Source organism: Syngnathus acus, chromosome 22, assembly GCF_901709675.1.
Source record: "Syngnathus acus chromosome 22, fSynAcu1.2, whole genome shotgun sequence".
Taxonomy (NCBI): domain Eukaryota; kingdom Metazoa; phylum Chordata; class Actinopteri; order Syngnathiformes; family Syngnathidae; genus Syngnathus; species Syngnathus acus.
In genome coordinates, this window is record NC_051106.1 from 1757794 (window position 1) to 1774483 (window position 16690).

Here is a 16690-nt window from a genome sequence, read left to right on the forward strand (position 1 = left end):
TGTTCGGGGTGGGGTGGAGGGCGTGGAGTCCATTCAAGTGTCGTTTCTTCTGTCGTTGTTAAAGCGCGTAAACTTCCACAGCAACTTCATCATTCGAGAAGTTTTGTTTTTGTTTTTACTGGAGGCTAATAAGTTCAAGCTAGTTCCTCCAGAATCAGCAGTAAACGTACGGGTTGATTCAATTCATTTTAGTGTCCTCTCACATGGTTAAACTTAACAGTTCGTTGCAGTTGGGGCACCTGCGATCTTTATTTTGTGAACAGCAGCAGTGGTAAAGTACACACAAGTACAATAAAGTGTTCGGACATTTTGCTATGGAATTAAAGAAACAAGACAATAATACAGGAATGGCCAGCTGTATTTGTCTTTTGTAAATGTTATTTCACATTGTAGACCGAATTTAAATCCCACCTGGATATTTTATTAACATCCAGCTTTAGAAATGCTTTTATTTGTTACTCACTCTGTTAAAATATTTATCATGGAAATGTGGGGACAAGCGGTATAGAAAATGGATGGATGAATCACAAAAGTAACATTTCTCTGCCCCATCAGGCTATGAAACAAGGAGGCGCAGCCATTGGACGGTGACACCCATGACGTAACCGGAGCATCACAGGCGACACACACTCTCACACATTCTCACACACACTCGCTGAGACCTCGCCATGGCCTGTCCGAGGCGTCGTGTCACGGGATGTGTGGACATCGCTCATGTGATGCAAAAACTGCAGGGTGAGTGGCTTTCCAACTACTCACTTCAACTGTGTGTGTGTGTGTGTGTGTATTTGTTCTTCTGTGCTGCTGCTGCTGCTGCTGCTGCAACGGGGCGTGCTGCTGATTCAGTGGCTGGGCCGCGGGCCAGTCTCAAGTCACTCTAACACACGCACACACACAGACACACAAGCTAACATCAGCGGCCGAGTGGCAATCAGTCAAATTGTGAAAAACTGCTCCCAGTGTATCAAAAACATAGTGCTGACTTTGTCCCAATGCGCAACCTCACTCCTGTCACTTTTTGTCCAAGTGGCCAAGTGAAAGTCATTCCAATCATTCCGATAGCTGAAAACTAAAAGCTTGAACCGTATCAACGTCTCAGGGATGCATTCCTGTTGTATTGATGCGCTAACTTTGCAAAGGTAGGGAACCTCACTCCCTCCAGTCATGTTTTGTCAAAAACTTGAATATCAGTCCAGTGGGTTGAACCTAGTACCCTTTATTTAGTACCCTTCTGTTCCATTTTATTTCAAGTTTGTATGGAAGGAGAAGTTTGTCATCATGAGGTGACAAATGTAACGCGCTTTTGAATGCGGGCAAGGTTCGCACAGGAAGCTCCGTCAAAGCAGAAACGGGCACAGCGCTTTGGCACCGCAACCACAAGTCTTTCCTCACAGTTGCTAGGGTGACTTGTCATTCTCTAAGTGTGAAATTGGGTTAAAATTGCATTTTTTATTTTGTGGTCCTACATCTGGATAGGAAGGGTGTCAAAATCAATCATTTGTATTTTCAAAGTGCCCTCCCAAAAAAAAAAACCCCCCAAAAAACCAGTTGTGTTTTTTTTTTTTTTTTTTACAATGTGTATGTGTGACATCATCACTCCAGTGTCAGCAACATGTGCTGGACTGAGCGCCTTAGCGACGTCTCTTTGTCAGTGTCGGTGAAGAGTGCCAACGGGCATCTTTTACTGAAATAGTTTTCTTTTCTGGTAGTCCAGTTGCAGCATCTGCGTACAGAGCACCAATAATAGAATATGCAGCTCTGATCTATTTTTAGCAGAAAAGCTTTCACATCAATGGTGGTCTTGAGAGAAGAAAGGAGGGTTTTTTTTCCACGTTATTGTGTTCTATGCACAAGAGTGACGTCCAGTGATGAGAGAATAAGCAGAGTAAAGTGCTACGGGGGGAAATCCCATGGTGGTTTTGTTGGCCGGATGGGGGGGTTCTCATTTGCTGTCACAATGGCAGACTGGGAGCAGATGGTAGACTAGCTGTTGCATCGATTAATTATTGAGCTCATTACACTCCTTTCAATTAGTTTAAAGTGAAAAAAGAGGAGTGCCACAAAAATAACATGTATTCAATAAAATATATATCTTAAATAAAAGTATAGAAAACATATATTATAAACCTTAATTATCAGAATAATTGTCAAGTAAAACTCAAGTCGGTTTTCTAAAAGTCACCTGTCAAAGTAGATTCCAAATTACTTTTTGTTCCTATGAATTATACGTTGCAGTTTTGAAAGACCATATTTTTGGGGGAGGGAGGGGGGGCTACATTAGCGTGTTTTAGTAGTGTGAGGTGTCAGTCACGGAAGATTAGCTATAAGAGCCTCTCGGTGAACCAAACTCGTGACATCACCATTTGCCGGCCGCCGATTGGCTGAGCCGCCGATGTGTGGCCGGTTATCTGACTGTGCTTGCCGTGATGATGACACGGCGGTGCGGCGGCGGCTCCACATCCGCGGCCCCTCTGGATGGGAATGCCACGGCCGCGCGGAAGCATGCCGTCGTAAATCAGCCATCGGAGAGTGTGTGTGCGCGTTAGAGAGGGGAGGGGGGCTTGTATTCATTCCAGCCAGTCGCTTCCTGCTTTGAGGGGTGGGCGGGGGCGACCCACCGTGGACGTTGCTCCTTTGACACATGGGGCTGTCGAATGGCTCGCTACAAGGACGCCTGCGCCGGGAAGACCTCCTTGAATCTGGTCACGGGATTCTTTCAGTATCTGCGGGGTAAGTCCTCGCTTGGTGGCCAGCGCTTTGTCATTGGCGGACGCCGCATCCGTTGACGCTCCGGCGGGCATCCCGTGTGCGTTGACAACCACCACGTCTTGTGAGCGTGACTGCCGACGAGTCGGTGGGGCCGGAGCAGAAAAAAAAACAGCTAACAAAAAAACCCGAAGCTGCTGCATAATGCACGAGGGGCTATTGATGGAATCACAAAGGAGGCGGCGGCCGCTAATCTCCTACCATGACCTCTTTTCGAGAGCTGCACAGTTGCTCGCTGCCGCTGCAGGCTTACCGCTGCAGTGCTCCCAGACAGCTAATTAACCTCACATTATATCAGCACACACGGACGGATGGATGGAAGAGTCGTCGCTCCAGTCAGAAACGGCATATAAAGCTGCGTCACGCTATCCACCAACGACAGTTTCTTGAAGGTTTCACGTGACGGAGCCGTCCCCAAACAGCTTCGGCTGTAAACGACAGCTGAGACTAAACGAGACTGCATTCAGCGTGCTGCTGCTTTGCTCAGGTCTGAAAATCCAGACATCCCGACTCAAACCCAAAGGAGCCCGTCCGTCCATACGGTTACGGACTGACTCGGGCACGGTTTGATTGCGCCAAACAATGGCCCGGTTTGACCAAACGTAGCGCAAGATTACGACGGCAAACTCCTACGCGGACTGAAGTGACCGGTCCAAACAGACGTCCAAATAAAGGTCGTAAACGGACCAGACTCGACGTGAACTTTGCTGCCTGACGACATCGCCTCTTCGAGCGACAATCGTTTGATCACCTCAAAGTGCGCCTCGACTCGATTGTCTCTTTAATTATTCACAACGCGTCTTCCTCTTTCCATGATTGATAGTCCTGATTGCTATTGATTGATTTTCACAGCCAGAGTTTATTTCAACCTTTGTCTGCTTCCAACGATGTCGTGTTCTTCTTTGTGCAGATGAGCAAGAAGCCGTGCAGAAGAGAACCTTCACCAAATGGATCAACTCTCACTTGGCTAAGGTAAGAGTCGGACTCGCGCCTTCTCCGCTTCGTTGGCGACGGGCCGGCGTGCACATATGCCGGTCGTAGCAGCTCGCGCTGACGTTTGTTTCGAGCGAGTATGTGCAGATGGAGAACAACGGGGCGAGGATATTTCCCCGCAGGCTGCCGTCTAAAATAGCACCCGCCGTTGGTGTCGGCCGCCTCGCTTCGACTAAGAGCCTTAAATAACAGCGGCGGGGAAAGTGAAGCGAAGTGGCCGTGCCGTGCCCACGCTTGGTCCAGAATTTCACAATGTGAAGACAGAGCTCATGAGAAATGATGATAATGATCCGCTCAGCTTTTCACTTTGAATGACTTGGCACCTTTTCCAGTGTTGTTTCCACTCTGACGCCCTTCCCGTGGTGGGTCGATAATTTTTTTTTTTCCAGAATGGGAGGAAGAGCTTTTGTTGGGATTTTTTTCTACATTCACCCCATTTTGGGGGTTTGGAAAGAAAATGATAGAAAATGGATGGATGGGTGCCACATGTGTCAAGTCATCGCCTAGGCAACGAAACCATCTTTTCAGCCCTTGGGTGCTTGTTGCTAACAAGCCTGTTTGTCCCGAGCAGCATTTGGTGGGGCCTCTCCGCGCTTTGGCATGCTAATGTCCTTTCGCACGTCCAATTCAGGCGGGTCGGGCACGGTTGCAGCGGAGGAGGCGCCAAAACAGTCGTCTGGCATTGTGGACACTGCAGTCTGTCTTCTTCTTGTCTTGTCTTGCAGCATAAACCACCGCTCGAAGTCAACGATCTTTTCGAGGACATAAAAGATGGGGTGAAGCTCTTGGCGCTGTTGGAAGTGCTGTCAGGTCAAAGACTTGTGAGTTGACTTTATTTTTTATACACATCAGAAGTTGCCCAGAATCAGTTAAGAATAAAATAAGAAATCAACTTGACCTTTTTCAAGACTACAGATGACGGTAATCATCAAGATATTTTTTCCATGTACAAGACAGAATCCAACCTGTTTTGCTTTTATACTACGCTACTTTATACGAATATTGATCAACATAGCGGAGCTTGAAGACTTTTTGGAGATGGTTCTTGTTTGTTTTACGATGTTCTGTGTGGACTTCACCAGCCCTCCGAGCAAGGCCGCCAGCTCAAGCGGATCCACTGGGTTTCCAACATCGGCACCGCGCTCAAATTCCTGGAGGGCAGGAAGGTAAGCATTTTTCTGCTAGCCCCCCCCCAGGACAGATATTTACATTTGTTTCCATCTGTCTCCCATCACGTGTGCTCTCAGTGTCGGTATCAAGGATCTCCGGTCAGTCGCGCCGGCAAAAGCGCTCGGCAACTCTTTGCTTTCTTTTCGATTGATGCACAGCGGCATGACGTGCTGATCGGTGGATGCGGCGCATGCAGCAGAGACATTGCGATTCACAGCTGACTCATTAAAAAAGGCCAATTAAAAAGTCTCTTTTGCATCATACGTTCTCCGAGTCACGTTTGCTGCGCTGACATCTGCTTTGGCTTCTTGAAAAGGAACCTTTTGCTAGCATGGTTCCAGGCAGCAACGTTGTGAGTCCGTGCAGAGTGTGTCAGGCCTAAAATCTTGGCGAGCGAGGGGTGACGTGACTCAATGGTTATAAATGCTAAGTGAGTTAGCATAGCCTAACAGGACTAGCTTGTGTAATATGAGCTGCTAACTTGTGTCGGTTAGCCGCTGTTTGTTGCTATCATGCCTTGTGTTTTTTTGGTTTGGCACAACTTGGAAGCTTGAGATCTCATTTGGAAGCGTGCTAAACCCGAGAAGCTTTTTTTTTTCTTTTCTTTTTTTTAAACTTCAGCGGTGAATGCTATCTGGAATGCCTTCTTCCGGGGAATAACAGATGCGCGGCTTTTGTTTCAGATCAAACTGGTTAACATTCACGCTACGGACATTGCGGACGGACGGCCATCCATCGTCCTTGGGTTGATATGGACCATCATCCTTTACTTTCAGGTCTTTTCATTCTTCAGAATACGGCAGGGATTTTTGCTCCAGATAAACACCGTCTTTTCCCTCCTCAGATTGAGGAGTTGACAAGCAACCTTCCAGCCCTCCAGGCCTTGTCCGCAAGCAACTCCTCTGTGGAGAGTTCCGAAACGGGAAGTCCTCCCATGAAGAGAAAAGTTGTTAAGTTTCAGGGCAACGCCAAGAAGGCGCTGCTCAGATGGGTCCAGTGCACCGCTGCCAAGTAGGTCCACCAGGAGAGCTTTTCACAAAGACTTGCACTTCACTCTGGTCCGGAATGAACGAGTCTTAACCCTTTTCCACAGGCATCACGGGATCGAGGTGAAGGATTTTGGCACGAGCTGGCGGGACGGCTTCGCCTTCCAGTCGCTGGTGCACGCCATCCGGCCCGACCTGGTCGACATGCAGGCGGCGCGCTCGAGAAGCCACAAGGAGAATCTGGAGCAGGCTTTTGCGCTAGCGGAGAACGAACTAGGCATCCCTCGTCTGCTGGATCCAGAAGGTGTCGGGAGAGTCGGGTCTTCTTCAATTGGATGGCCCAGGGAGAGATCGGACGTTTGATGGCTCTCGTTTGTGTCGCTCGGCAGATGTGGATGTGGACAAGCCGGATGAGAAGTCCATCATGACGTACGTGGCGCAGTTCCTCAAGCACTACCCCGACCCTCGCCGCTCGGAAAACGACGGGCGGCACGATGAGGTAACTCTTGAACCCGCCTCCGTGACTTCAAGTGACCTCATGGCATTTTTGGTTTCCTGCAAATCTGTTCCAATCGCTTTCTCGCGATTCAAACGTCTTACTTGCCTTCTTCTCATTTCACGTCGTGGCAAACGAGCGGTGCTGAGCTTTTCTGGTTGTGCACGCACTTTGAACGCAAGAGTGCTTGGTTTGCCATCCTTTGATTTCTCCATCCGCCTGCGTGCACATTAAAGCTGCGCCCGGGCTGCGTTCCCGCCTTTGCGCTGTCACCTGGCGTGCTTCAGGCGAGCCGCGGGCTTGCTGAGTGACGCGTGCCGTCCGTCCCCGCCGCCTTGCTTTTTTCTCTGATGCGACTCTCTTGTGTGCTTGGCCGCCTTCCGCCGGATAGCTTGCCCCTCAAGACATCGAGCTAATGCTTGAGGTAGGTTGGCTTTCCTCAACTCTTCGGTCTTTAAGCCTCCGAGCTTTTGTATCTGCAAAGTGCGTTCTAAAAAAAGTGTTCACGGCGCAGAATTAGCAAGTATGTTCGACCTCTTGCGAAATCTCATACCTGACAGAGGGAGGAGCGCAAGATGCTGAGGGAGCTGAAGGTGTTCCTGGACCAGCTGGAGAGAGACGTGCTGAGGGCCCAAGCGGCCGAGGGCAACCTCACTGACAAGTATCAGGTACCTCCGGGAAAGTCGCTTGCTGTCACGTCCATCCGTGTGTCCCGACCGCTTTGGTTGCCTTTTGCGCAGGCCTTCAAGAACTTGCGCGTTCAGTACGAGATGAAGAAGAAGCAGACGGATCCGCTGCTGCAGCCGGTCCGCAAGGACGGGAAGCTGTCCGTGGACCAGGCTATGGTCAAGCAGGCATGGGATCGCATCTCCATCAGGGTGGGGCTCCCTTCGAGACGTCCTTGCTTTATTATTTGTGATATTTACGAGCGATATGAACCCGTGTGACAGAATCTTGATTTATTTTTTTTGGTGGGTGTCAAACGCAGCTGCTGGACTGGCACATCCACCTGGACAAGTCCCTGCCAGGTCCTCTGGGGGTGATCGGGGCCTGGCTGCACCGAGCGGAGATAGCCCTGAGGGAGGAGGTTCCGGTGCAGCACGGTCACGAGGAGACGGCCAACGTTCTCCGCAGGAAACTGGAGCAGCATAAGGTCAGCTTGCTCCACACTTTGCTGTTGGAAGGAGACGCGTCCGTTGTTGTTTTAGAAAACGAGGAAACACTGAGTAAATGCAACTCTTTGCGTTTCAGGAGGTGTTAAAAAATCTGGAATCGCACAGGCAACCCTTCCAGCAGATCCACCGAGACGGCTCAGTTAACGGCGTCCCGCTTCCGCCGGAACAGCTCCAAGATATGGCCGAACGGTGAGTCGCCCACCCGCCCACCGTTTGGTGACTCGAGAGGGGAAAAAAGTCTAGCAGCTTTCCAATCTGTAGGTTTAATTTTGTATCCACGTCATCACACGGCCACTTGATCAAACTGGAATTCTGTGAGATGAAGTATAGGCTGATGGCCTTTCTGCTCTTGGCGGAGTCCAAACTCAAATCCTGGATCATTAAATACGGCAGGCGGGACGCAGTGGAGCTCCTTTTGCAGAGTTACCTGGTGAGTTTGTCGTTTGTTTGTGAGTTAGTTGCGGAGGCGTGACGGCGCCAACGCTTTCATTTGGGATCTTCTCTTGGTAGACGTTCATCGAGGGCCGCGGGTTCTTCGAGCAGTACGACGTCCTCTTTTCGGCACTCAAGCAAGCGGCGGACGTCTACGTAAAGTCGGACGCTTCGAGTAAGTCTCTCTGACCGCTCGTATTACGGCGGCGCCTGCATGTCAGTTTTGTCGTAAACAACATTTCATCTTTTAGGGTCTAAGACCTGGTCCAAAGGTAAGTCCCAAAAAAATGGAATGGCATCTTTTAACATTTAACCGCACTTTTCATCCTTCTTTCTTAAATAACACCACAAATAATTCAGTTCCTGTTCCTATTTGATGATACGAACTAACAAGAAAAGCCAATCGAATTTTGGCACAACGGATGGACGGCCAATAACATGTTCCGCATGCTTTATCGGCACCGGTAGTTGACGAAGCGGAGGGCGTGAGCAAATTCCTTGGCGACGCCGCGGCTCAGTGGAAGAACCTGGCGCTGGAGGTGCGCAGCGTTCGCAGCATGCTGGAGGAGGTCATCTCCAACTGGGACAAGTACAGCGCCACCGTGGCGGCTCTGCAGGCCTGGCTGGAGGACGCCGAGCACGCGCTCAACCAGTCCGAGGCCTCCAAGCGGGTACGTAAAAAGTCAAGAAGGATAAGAAAATGTAGGGCCTGACAGGCCGGCAGTTATAAATACCCCCAAAAGGTTTACAATAACCACAAGATGGCAGCAAAGCACTACTTTAGTGAAGATGCCACGTGTTGGCAAAGCACTACTTTTGTCTAAAGGCACTACGGTGCCAAAAGATGGTGAATAGTTCCGATCCAAGCTCAGTGGTCTGTCTTGATGCAGGACTTTTTCCGCAACCTGTCCCACTGGGTCCAGCAGCACATGGACATGAACGATGCCGGCAACTTCCTCATCGAGACCTGCGACGACAGCGTGTCACGAGACCTCAAGCAGCAGCTCCTCCTTCTCAACGGCCGATGGCGGGAGCTCTTCGTCAAAGTCAAATACGTAAATAAAGTCTCTTTTTTTTTTTTTTTAACGTGTCAAAGTAGAGGTGGGGGGATTGGAATCACCGTTGGCTTTTTGTTGTCAGTACGCGAGAGCAGACGAGGTGGACAAGTTGAGGCACGACTATCAGGACGGCATCAACACGTTGAAAATGTTTATGGACGCCACCGACGAGAAGATGAACGCCGCCGTGCAAGTGTCCTTCCTCAACGTCCGCGCATTCGCTCAGGACGTGGAGGTAAAGGCAGCGCATGTAACGTTTGTTGACGTCAAGCGCAAAGGCATCACCCCCCCCCCCCTCCCCTCCCCTCCCCCGAAGGAAATCAAGCACAAAGTGCCAGCCATGGAGGCGGCGTGCAAGGCGGCTGGTCGCACCGCTCAGCTGCTGAGCAAAGACACGGCGCAGGAGGAGTTGGCTCAGATGACGGCTGTGATGACCTCCATCAAAGAGCAGCTCGTCAAGGTGCCGCTCAAATTCCCTTCAGGCGTGCCAAATGCAAATTTCTGACTTGGAATGACGAGAATCAAAGTCACCGTCTCAATCACGCCTTCAGGTGAGAGAGCGATGTCTGCCATTGCTAAAGGAGTCTCAGTCCCTCTTGGCTCCTCTGGAAGAAATGGAAAAGAACATCACCGGCTTCTACCAGGCCCTGGAGAAAGCGGGCCACGTGACGAGCGGCACAGACTCAGAGGGGCCCGTGGACTTCAACCAGAAGATCCAGGTGATGCTTCAGAGTCCTTCGGTCCATCTTGGGACACGTTAGGCTGACGCCTCGTTTGTTGCAGGAGCTGGCGGCTGCCACGCAGAGCTGCAAGAAGTGTCTGATGGTGATTGAGAGGAACCACCAGAGCATCCTGAAGCTCATGGACACCAGTCAAACACTGCAGCACATGGACTTGAGCCTCCTGCAGAAAAGAGTGGCGGACCTCCAAGCCTCCTCACAGGTAAACAGCTTCTCTGCGTTTCAAAAGGCATGACTAAAATTGACCTTCTGGAAACTTTTCAACGCACTCGGATGCGCAATGTTATGTCATCCGACAAGGAGCTGAGGAGCAAATGTTTCTCCATCCGTCGCAATGTAGGCCATGTTTAGGGAAGCGAGCGAGTGGAGGAAGCGCGGGGAGGCGAACAGCAGCCTGATGAGGAGGTTTGACGAGTCGCGGCTGGAGCTGGAGAAAATCCTGAAAATGGCGGAAAGCTGTCTGACGGAAAGCGGCAACCCGGAGGAGCTTCTCAAAAAGCACACGGTGAGGAAGCGGGATGGCGCTTTTTGTTGGTTGCTGCCCTGCCTTCTAATAACAGACTCATGCTGCCTTTGCCAGGAGTTCTTCGGGCAGCTGGACCAGCGCATCTTAAACACGTTCCTCTTGGCCTGCGATGAGCTGACCGACATTTTGCCCGACCAGGAGCAACAGTCGCTGCAGGAAACTGTGCGGGCACTACACAAACACTGGAAGGTGGGCTCACGGAATCCAACTCGCTGGAGCTCGTTCTCTTCCGACTGCTCACGGTTTGCCGTCTTTGTTGTACCAGGACGTCCAGACCGACGCTCCCTTCCACCTCGTCCGCCTCAAAGTGGAGGCGGAGCGGAGCAAGCTGGTGTTGCTGCTGCAGGAATGCCAAGCCGAGGTGACCCGGGAGAACCGGCACCTGGCCAACACGGGCAGCGAGAGGCTCGTCAAGGAGCACCGGGTGAGCCACTGAGTGAAGCCCGCCCGGTGAAAAGTGTCTCACTAAGCCTCTGTCCCACCTCAGGCTTTCTTCAGAGAGAAAGGTCCTCAGGCCCTTTGTGAAAAGAGGCTGCAACTGATGGAGGAACTCTGTCAGAAGCTCCCCGAGGGCGACGCCGCCCACCAAACTCTTGAGAAGTCCAGGAAGGACTACGCCGAGATCAGCGAAGAGATTGAAAACACCCATCAAAAGCTCATGCAGCACCCGGACAAATGGAAAGACTACAATGCCAGGTAGAATCATTTAAAATGGCGGTTTTACAAAATAGGGGAGGCAGGCCATAAAATGTTCCATTGGGATATGATTGGCCTTCAGGGTGAACTCAGGGAAACTCAATTAGTTGTCAAAGAATGGATTCATTTTGACATTTTAAATTGTCGCGTTGCCGTTTGTGTGTTGAAACAGATACGCCGAGCTTTCTTGCTGGTTGATAGCTAAAGAAAGCCAACTGCGACTCCTGAGAAACCGGGCAGGCGACCCGAGGAAATACAGTCAGGTCAAGACCAACATCACGGTAACGCTCGCCATCGAGCCTCGTTGTGGACGATCCTCGTTGTGGACGATCCTCGTTGTGGACGATCCTTTGGCATCTGAGTTCTTACTTTGATCTTGCTGCAGGAGCTGAGGAACGACGCAGAGCTACAGGAAGGCAACCTTTCCTGGCTGAAAGCCCGCATGGCCGTTCAGATTGAGATTTGCACCGACAGCGACGCCCAGAGGCAAGGAGGTGCCCTCAGCAAACTATCGACTGATTTTAAGGCTCTCCTCTTGTCTCTCATTGAGGTGGGTAAAAGCAACTGTAGATCGATGTGGTGTCATCGACTCGTCCTTATCTTACGCTTTGGGTGTGTTCCAGGCAGAGAAGATGGTCTTGGCTGTGGGCGACTGCGTTCAGTTTCGGCAGGAAGTGCAGACCACTTTGGACGAGCTTCTCAGAGCGCAGAAAGAAGCTCAGGCAGATGTCTCCAGAATCCTCGATTGTCCCACTGTGAGAGAAGCCCAGCAACTCCTGCTCGTGCACCAGGTTTGGACGACTCGAGAAAAAAAAGCATTCACGCTGGAAGCGCCAGTGGCTCTAAATTGTGTCTTTGCCAGCAACTTCTGAAACGGCTGAAACTGAAGAGGAAGGATGTCCAGGGGCTGATCAGTCGGGGGCAGCAGCTGCAGGCCGAGGAGGGCCCAGGAGAGACTCTGCAGCAGGACCTGCACAATCTGGAGAACACGCTCAGCAAGATGGAACAAAACATGGATTCGCAGGAGCAAAGCCTGGAGGTGGGCCGCCACTTTTCAAAGACGTTGTTTTCTGCACTTTATTGCTTTTCACACACGCCGATGTTTTGTCGTCTGCAGGTCACGCTGGCGGCCTGGCAAGAGTTTGACAGCCAGCAGGAGGCGGCGCGCCACTTTGTGAGCAAGGCCCGATCCATGACCGAGCGAGACCTGAACTTTAGTAGTCCGGAGAGCCTGGCGGTAGAACTGGACCAGGCCAGAGTGAGTCAGACTTAACTCCTTCACAAACAGTGCAGAGTTTGAATCGATGTCGGTTTTAAATGCAGAATATTTTCCATTTGCGTCAAACAGGTGCTTCTGAAGCAATGTGAAGCTGAAGCCTTGCACATGAACACTTTGCTCAAGAGAGCCACGGAAATCCAGCTGGGCCCAAAGAACAAGACTCTGCTCCTCCAGCAGGCTCGCTCCCTCAGCGATCAAGTGGACAAAGTGGAGGCCGGGCTCAAGAAGGAGTATGCTTCTTATTTCAAGGTTGATGGGAACTTTTTTTTGAAGCTGTTGTGTCATGTCTGCTTTTGTGCTCTAGCATGAAAACGGCAGAGGCGATGAAGATCAAGTGGGATCGCTTTGCAACTGAGTTTGAAGCCTTTTCCTCGTGGATATCTGACAAGGAGAAGCAGCTGGACACCTTGAAGGCTTCCAATTTGGCACTCGAGCAACAGATGGAGACAGTGACGGTAAGCTTCAGAATTTGACTTCGTTCTCCGCTGAGAATAAAGAATATATGACTGGGAACATGTGACCGTGTGTCCAGGCCGTGGAAACGGAGCTCCGGGAGCATGCTCGGGTGCTCCCCGGACTTGAGGCAGACTCCCAGGACGTGGTACAGTTTGTTTCGTCGGGCGAGGCGGCCCGCATCAAGGCCCGCTTGACCCAAATTGGACGCTACTGGGACGAGCTGAGGGAGAGCGTGCGGCAGCTTGATGGGCAGCTACAGGAAAACATCTCACAGCAGCAGAAGTTCTCGCAGAGCCTCCAAGAGGTGCAGTGAAAGAAAAAAATGCATGTTAGATTTATAGAAGATTTGTACTTTTTTATTCAAGAGTTGTTTTGTTTTTTAGACTCAAGCATCACTCTCTGAGCTCCAGTCAAAGCTGGAAGATCCGATCAAGACGTGCAGTTCCTCATCAGATACCTACAGAGCCCTTCAAAGCCACATGGTGCTTGATTCTTACCTGTTGCGATTAACATGGAAACTTCACAATCTACATATGAGGGATGTGCAACTTAAACAACGGAGGCGGCCTCAATTAGGAAAACTCAGCTTGTGTTTGAATTCGCTCGACATATAATCTGCTTCCTGTTTGACCCGAAAAAGATTTTGTTGACCTAATTAGGTGCTAGCTTATTGCCAGGACCTGCTCACTCTTGTTCTTTGATAAAAAGGACAGTCTTGAGCAATGTCTGCCATCTAGTGGTAAAGACTGTTATTACAACTTCAGCTGAGCTAAACTGTTTAAAAAAGTTAAAGTTAAAGTCCCAATGATCGTCACACACACATCTGGGTGTGGTGAAATTTGTCCTCTGCATTTAACCCATCCCCATGTGATTTTGATCCATCCCCTGGGGGAGAGGGGAGCAGTGAGCAGCAGCGATGCCGCGCTCGGGAATCATTTGGTGATCTAACCCCCAATTCCAACCCTTAATGCTGAGTGCCAAGCAGGGAGGCAATGGGTCCCATTTTTTTATAGTCTTTGGTATGACCTGGCCAGGGTTTGAACCCACAACCTTCCAGTCTCAGGGCGGACACTCTACCACTAGGCCACTGAGCTGTTAGTTTTCAATCACCCATCCCTACCATGTATGGACAAATGCTGCCAGCATGGACCAACTGCTCGTCTCGTGTGTCTGTCTCGCAGGACGTCTGTCAGCAACTGGAGAGGCTAAAGGGAGCCTTGCTCTCCCTGTCAGCCACAGCCCGGCGACTCAGCGACAGAGAGAAAGCGGAGGCGAGCGTGAAGGCGTTAAATACCAGCTTTGAACACAACACCCAGGAAGCCAAGATCAAGCAGAGCGCTCTGGAGACGCTGCTCACTGTTTGGCAAAGGTGAGAAAGAAACAACCTGAGGAGTTGATGTGGTAATTTTTTTTTTGCTTTGGTTTGTGAGTTCAAATTGTGGGAGTGAGCCTCATGTAGGTCACCGCTTGAGCGAAGTAACAACAAAAAAGCCAAATAATATTTTTTTGGGATTGATGGCCTGCAGGTTTGAGAAACAACGTTGCAACTTTATTTCCTGTGTGGAGAGGAGCGAATGTGCCATCAAATCCGAAAGTCAGTGCCTGTCAGCCGACAAACCAAGACTCTGCAGCGAGCTGGACGACATGCAGGTACACGACACACTTTTCCGCCTAACCTGAAAAAATATATAAAAAACAAGCCAGCAAGCAAATGTCTGAAAACAATAAGAATTGCTTTTCAGGCCTTGTACTCGGAAGTCCAGACTCTGGGGCCCTCCCATGCCGAGCTGGTTTCTCTCGGGACATCGCTTTATAGTGCTGCGCCGGATGAAAAAGTCAGCCAACTGAGGGAAGAGCTTGACGCCCTGCAGACGAGACTCCACGCCCAAAATCAAGCTCTTCCTCAAAGGTACGTATATAGACACTCAGTATTCTTTTGTACTATTTTTTTTTTACTGGGGTGGAAAGTACAGAGTTAAGTGGGACTTTATGAGGAATCTAAGAATCGCTGCTAAGGAAGTTCTGTTGCCTTCTTTTTATCCTTCAGAATCCAGGAGCTCCAGAAGCACCTGGCCCTCGTGGAACAGTTTGAGCGAGACCTTCAGAAATTCTCCCAGTGGAGTGAGACCATGCTTTCAAGTCTTCACACGTCTTCCCAAGTCAGCATCAGCGACCTGCCCTCGGCCAGCACCCGAGTCAATGTAAGTCACGAGAGACACAACAAACGCACGTCATGATTTTTTTCCCCCCCATTACATCCAATCAAATTTAGTCCTATTGTTGATTCCCCACTTAGAAAATGAGAGAAATGGGTCAAATTAAAAAAATCAATCTTGTTTTATCGCTTTGATTCATTATTGGAAATGGAACAAATCTTCTGTCATTTTCCTTGTTAGGAGACCCAGGCGGCCTTGCAGAAGCAAGCAAGTGTGAAGCAGATGTTGGATCATCAGGTAGAGACTCTCTGTCAGTCCTGCGACGCGGCCGACGTGCAGCTCCTCCGTAGCCGAGCGGACGGCTGCGTCCAGCCCTACCTGGAGGCTTGGCACATCGTCCGGCTGCAGTTGGAGTGCCTGGAAAAACTCCAGACCTTCCAGCAGACGCACGTCGCAGCGGCGGCGGCGTTGCAAAGTCTGCAGCAAACCGTGGAGAGCGGCGGGAGCTGGGACCGCGGCCGAGTGGAGGAGCTGCAGCGGGAGCTTTCCGGCGCCGTGCCGGACGTGAGCCGGCTGGAGACGCTGGCCGTTGACCTGGATGGCGTCCTCTGCAAAAGCCATCTGTACGTGGGTGGCGAGGGAGGCTCTCGAAAGTCTTGCCGCGCGTTGGCCGATTGGCTCAGCGCCGAGCTGGATGCTGTGAGGAACCTGCTGGGAACCAAGCGGAGCGAAGCCGAGGCCTTGGGGGCTCTGTGGACTTCCTTTCGACAGCGGAAAGAGCAGCTGCTCAAGGCTGTGGAGGACATTGAAGAAAAAGCCGACCATCAGAGCTTGAAAGAGCCCGCCCTTCTGCCTCTACAGCAAAGGTAACAACATCCTTTTTGGAACTGGTTGGAACGGATTAACGGCATTTACATTTATTTTTATGGGAAAATATAATTCGAGATCCAAGTGCTTTGAGTCATGAGCATAGTTGTAAAAAGTTTGGACTTCCCTGATTTTGTTTGTGTCAGGTTGCGCTTCTTCAACCAGCTGGAGGACGAGTTGCAATCTCACCAGCATGAGGAGCAGTGGCTGAGGGACAAGGCGAATCAGCTGGCCCAGCGAGACGCTGAGCTAGCCGCGGAGGCGCTGAGGGAAATCAGCCTGCTGGAGACCACGTGGGAGGACACCAAAAGACTCATTACAGAGAGGTACAGTGCCTGCCTTCTGCTAGCATACTGCTAAAGCTAAATAGTGTCTATGTTATGGTCCGATATCCCCTTTAGCAACACAAACACATGAACGATTAGTATTAGTGCCGCACTGATGAGCTTAGAGGAGTCAAGGTCTTTGAATTAATAGAATATCTGTCTTTTTGTCTTGTGTGTTCAACAGACAGGAGCAGTGCAACCTTCTTGCTGAGCTCATGAGAGAATATCAAATGCTCAAATCCACCATCGGCAACGTTTTGGAGAGCGCTGAACCTCTGCTTGAAATAAGCTCTGTTCTGAAGGACTACGAGGAAACCAAGCGATCCCTAAGCAAGGTCAGAACAAACTCGAGTTGTTCATTTACCGTCAATCGACACGTCAACTCCCGTTCCTCCATCTCCAGCATGAAGCGCTGAAGACGAAGATGGCCAACAAGCAACGAGACCTGGACCGGTTCTCTAGCAAAGGAAAACAGTTGGTGACTGAACTGAAGAAGGTGCCAGAGTGCGACTCGCAATCGGTCAGAAAGGAAATGGAGACGCTCGTGGACCAGTGGCTGGATGTATGT

At 50.5% G+C, this 16690-nt stretch overlaps 1 protein-coding gene across 1 annotated transcript in view; it reads left to right on the top strand.

Moving 5' to 3' along the window:
- Nucleotides 1-2442: 2442 nt before the first annotated feature.
- Nucleotides 2443-16690, top strand: part of syne1b (spectrin repeat containing, nuclear envelope 1b) — a 49038-nt gene continuing 34790 nt past the window's right edge. The window contains exons 1-43 of the mRNA XM_037240621.1: nucleotides 2443-2730; nucleotides 3677-3738; nucleotides 4485-4580; nucleotides 4842-4925; nucleotides 5007-5027; nucleotides 5613-5705; nucleotides 5774-5940; nucleotides 6023-6219; nucleotides 6305-6414; nucleotides 6803-6835; nucleotides 6972-7079; nucleotides 7152-7289; nucleotides 7400-7564; nucleotides 7663-7775; nucleotides 7848-8016; nucleotides 8097-8193; nucleotides 8487-8689; nucleotides 8909-9073; nucleotides 9159-9311; nucleotides 9393-9536; nucleotides 9628-9795; nucleotides 9860-10018; nucleotides 10157-10321; nucleotides 10397-10531; nucleotides 10608-10766; nucleotides 10830-11038; nucleotides 11211-11319; nucleotides 11424-11588; nucleotides 11662-11829; nucleotides 11901-12077; nucleotides 12156-12296; nucleotides 12387-12547; nucleotides 12622-12772; nucleotides 12850-13077; nucleotides 13157-13255; nucleotides 13955-14142; nucleotides 14300-14423; nucleotides 14516-14682; nucleotides 14821-14974; nucleotides 15170-15795; nucleotides 15943-16122; nucleotides 16307-16457; nucleotides 16526-16684. Of these exons, the coding sequence (XP_037096516.1) occupies nucleotides 2655-2730; nucleotides 3677-3738; nucleotides 4485-4580; nucleotides 4842-4925; nucleotides 5007-5027; nucleotides 5613-5705; nucleotides 5774-5940; nucleotides 6023-6219; nucleotides 6305-6414; nucleotides 6803-6835; nucleotides 6972-7079; nucleotides 7152-7289; nucleotides 7400-7564; nucleotides 7663-7775; nucleotides 7848-8016; nucleotides 8097-8193; nucleotides 8487-8689; nucleotides 8909-9073; nucleotides 9159-9311; nucleotides 9393-9536; nucleotides 9628-9795; nucleotides 9860-10018; nucleotides 10157-10321; nucleotides 10397-10531; nucleotides 10608-10766; nucleotides 10830-11038; nucleotides 11211-11319; nucleotides 11424-11588; nucleotides 11662-11829; nucleotides 11901-12077; nucleotides 12156-12296; nucleotides 12387-12547; nucleotides 12622-12772; nucleotides 12850-13077; nucleotides 13157-13255; nucleotides 13955-14142; nucleotides 14300-14423; nucleotides 14516-14682; nucleotides 14821-14974; nucleotides 15170-15795; nucleotides 15943-16122; nucleotides 16307-16457; nucleotides 16526-16684 (6537 nt within the window). The 5' untranslated portion in view covers nucleotides 2443-2654. The remainder of the gene's footprint in view (nucleotides 2731-3676; nucleotides 3739-4484; nucleotides 4581-4841; nucleotides 4926-5006; nucleotides 5028-5612; nucleotides 5706-5773; nucleotides 5941-6022; nucleotides 6220-6304; nucleotides 6415-6802; nucleotides 6836-6971; nucleotides 7080-7151; nucleotides 7290-7399; nucleotides 7565-7662; nucleotides 7776-7847; nucleotides 8017-8096; nucleotides 8194-8486; nucleotides 8690-8908; nucleotides 9074-9158; nucleotides 9312-9392; nucleotides 9537-9627; nucleotides 9796-9859; nucleotides 10019-10156; nucleotides 10322-10396; nucleotides 10532-10607; nucleotides 10767-10829; nucleotides 11039-11210; nucleotides 11320-11423; nucleotides 11589-11661; nucleotides 11830-11900; nucleotides 12078-12155; nucleotides 12297-12386; nucleotides 12548-12621; nucleotides 12773-12849; nucleotides 13078-13156; nucleotides 13256-13954; nucleotides 14143-14299; nucleotides 14424-14515; nucleotides 14683-14820; nucleotides 14975-15169; nucleotides 15796-15942; nucleotides 16123-16306; nucleotides 16458-16525; nucleotides 16685-16690) is intronic.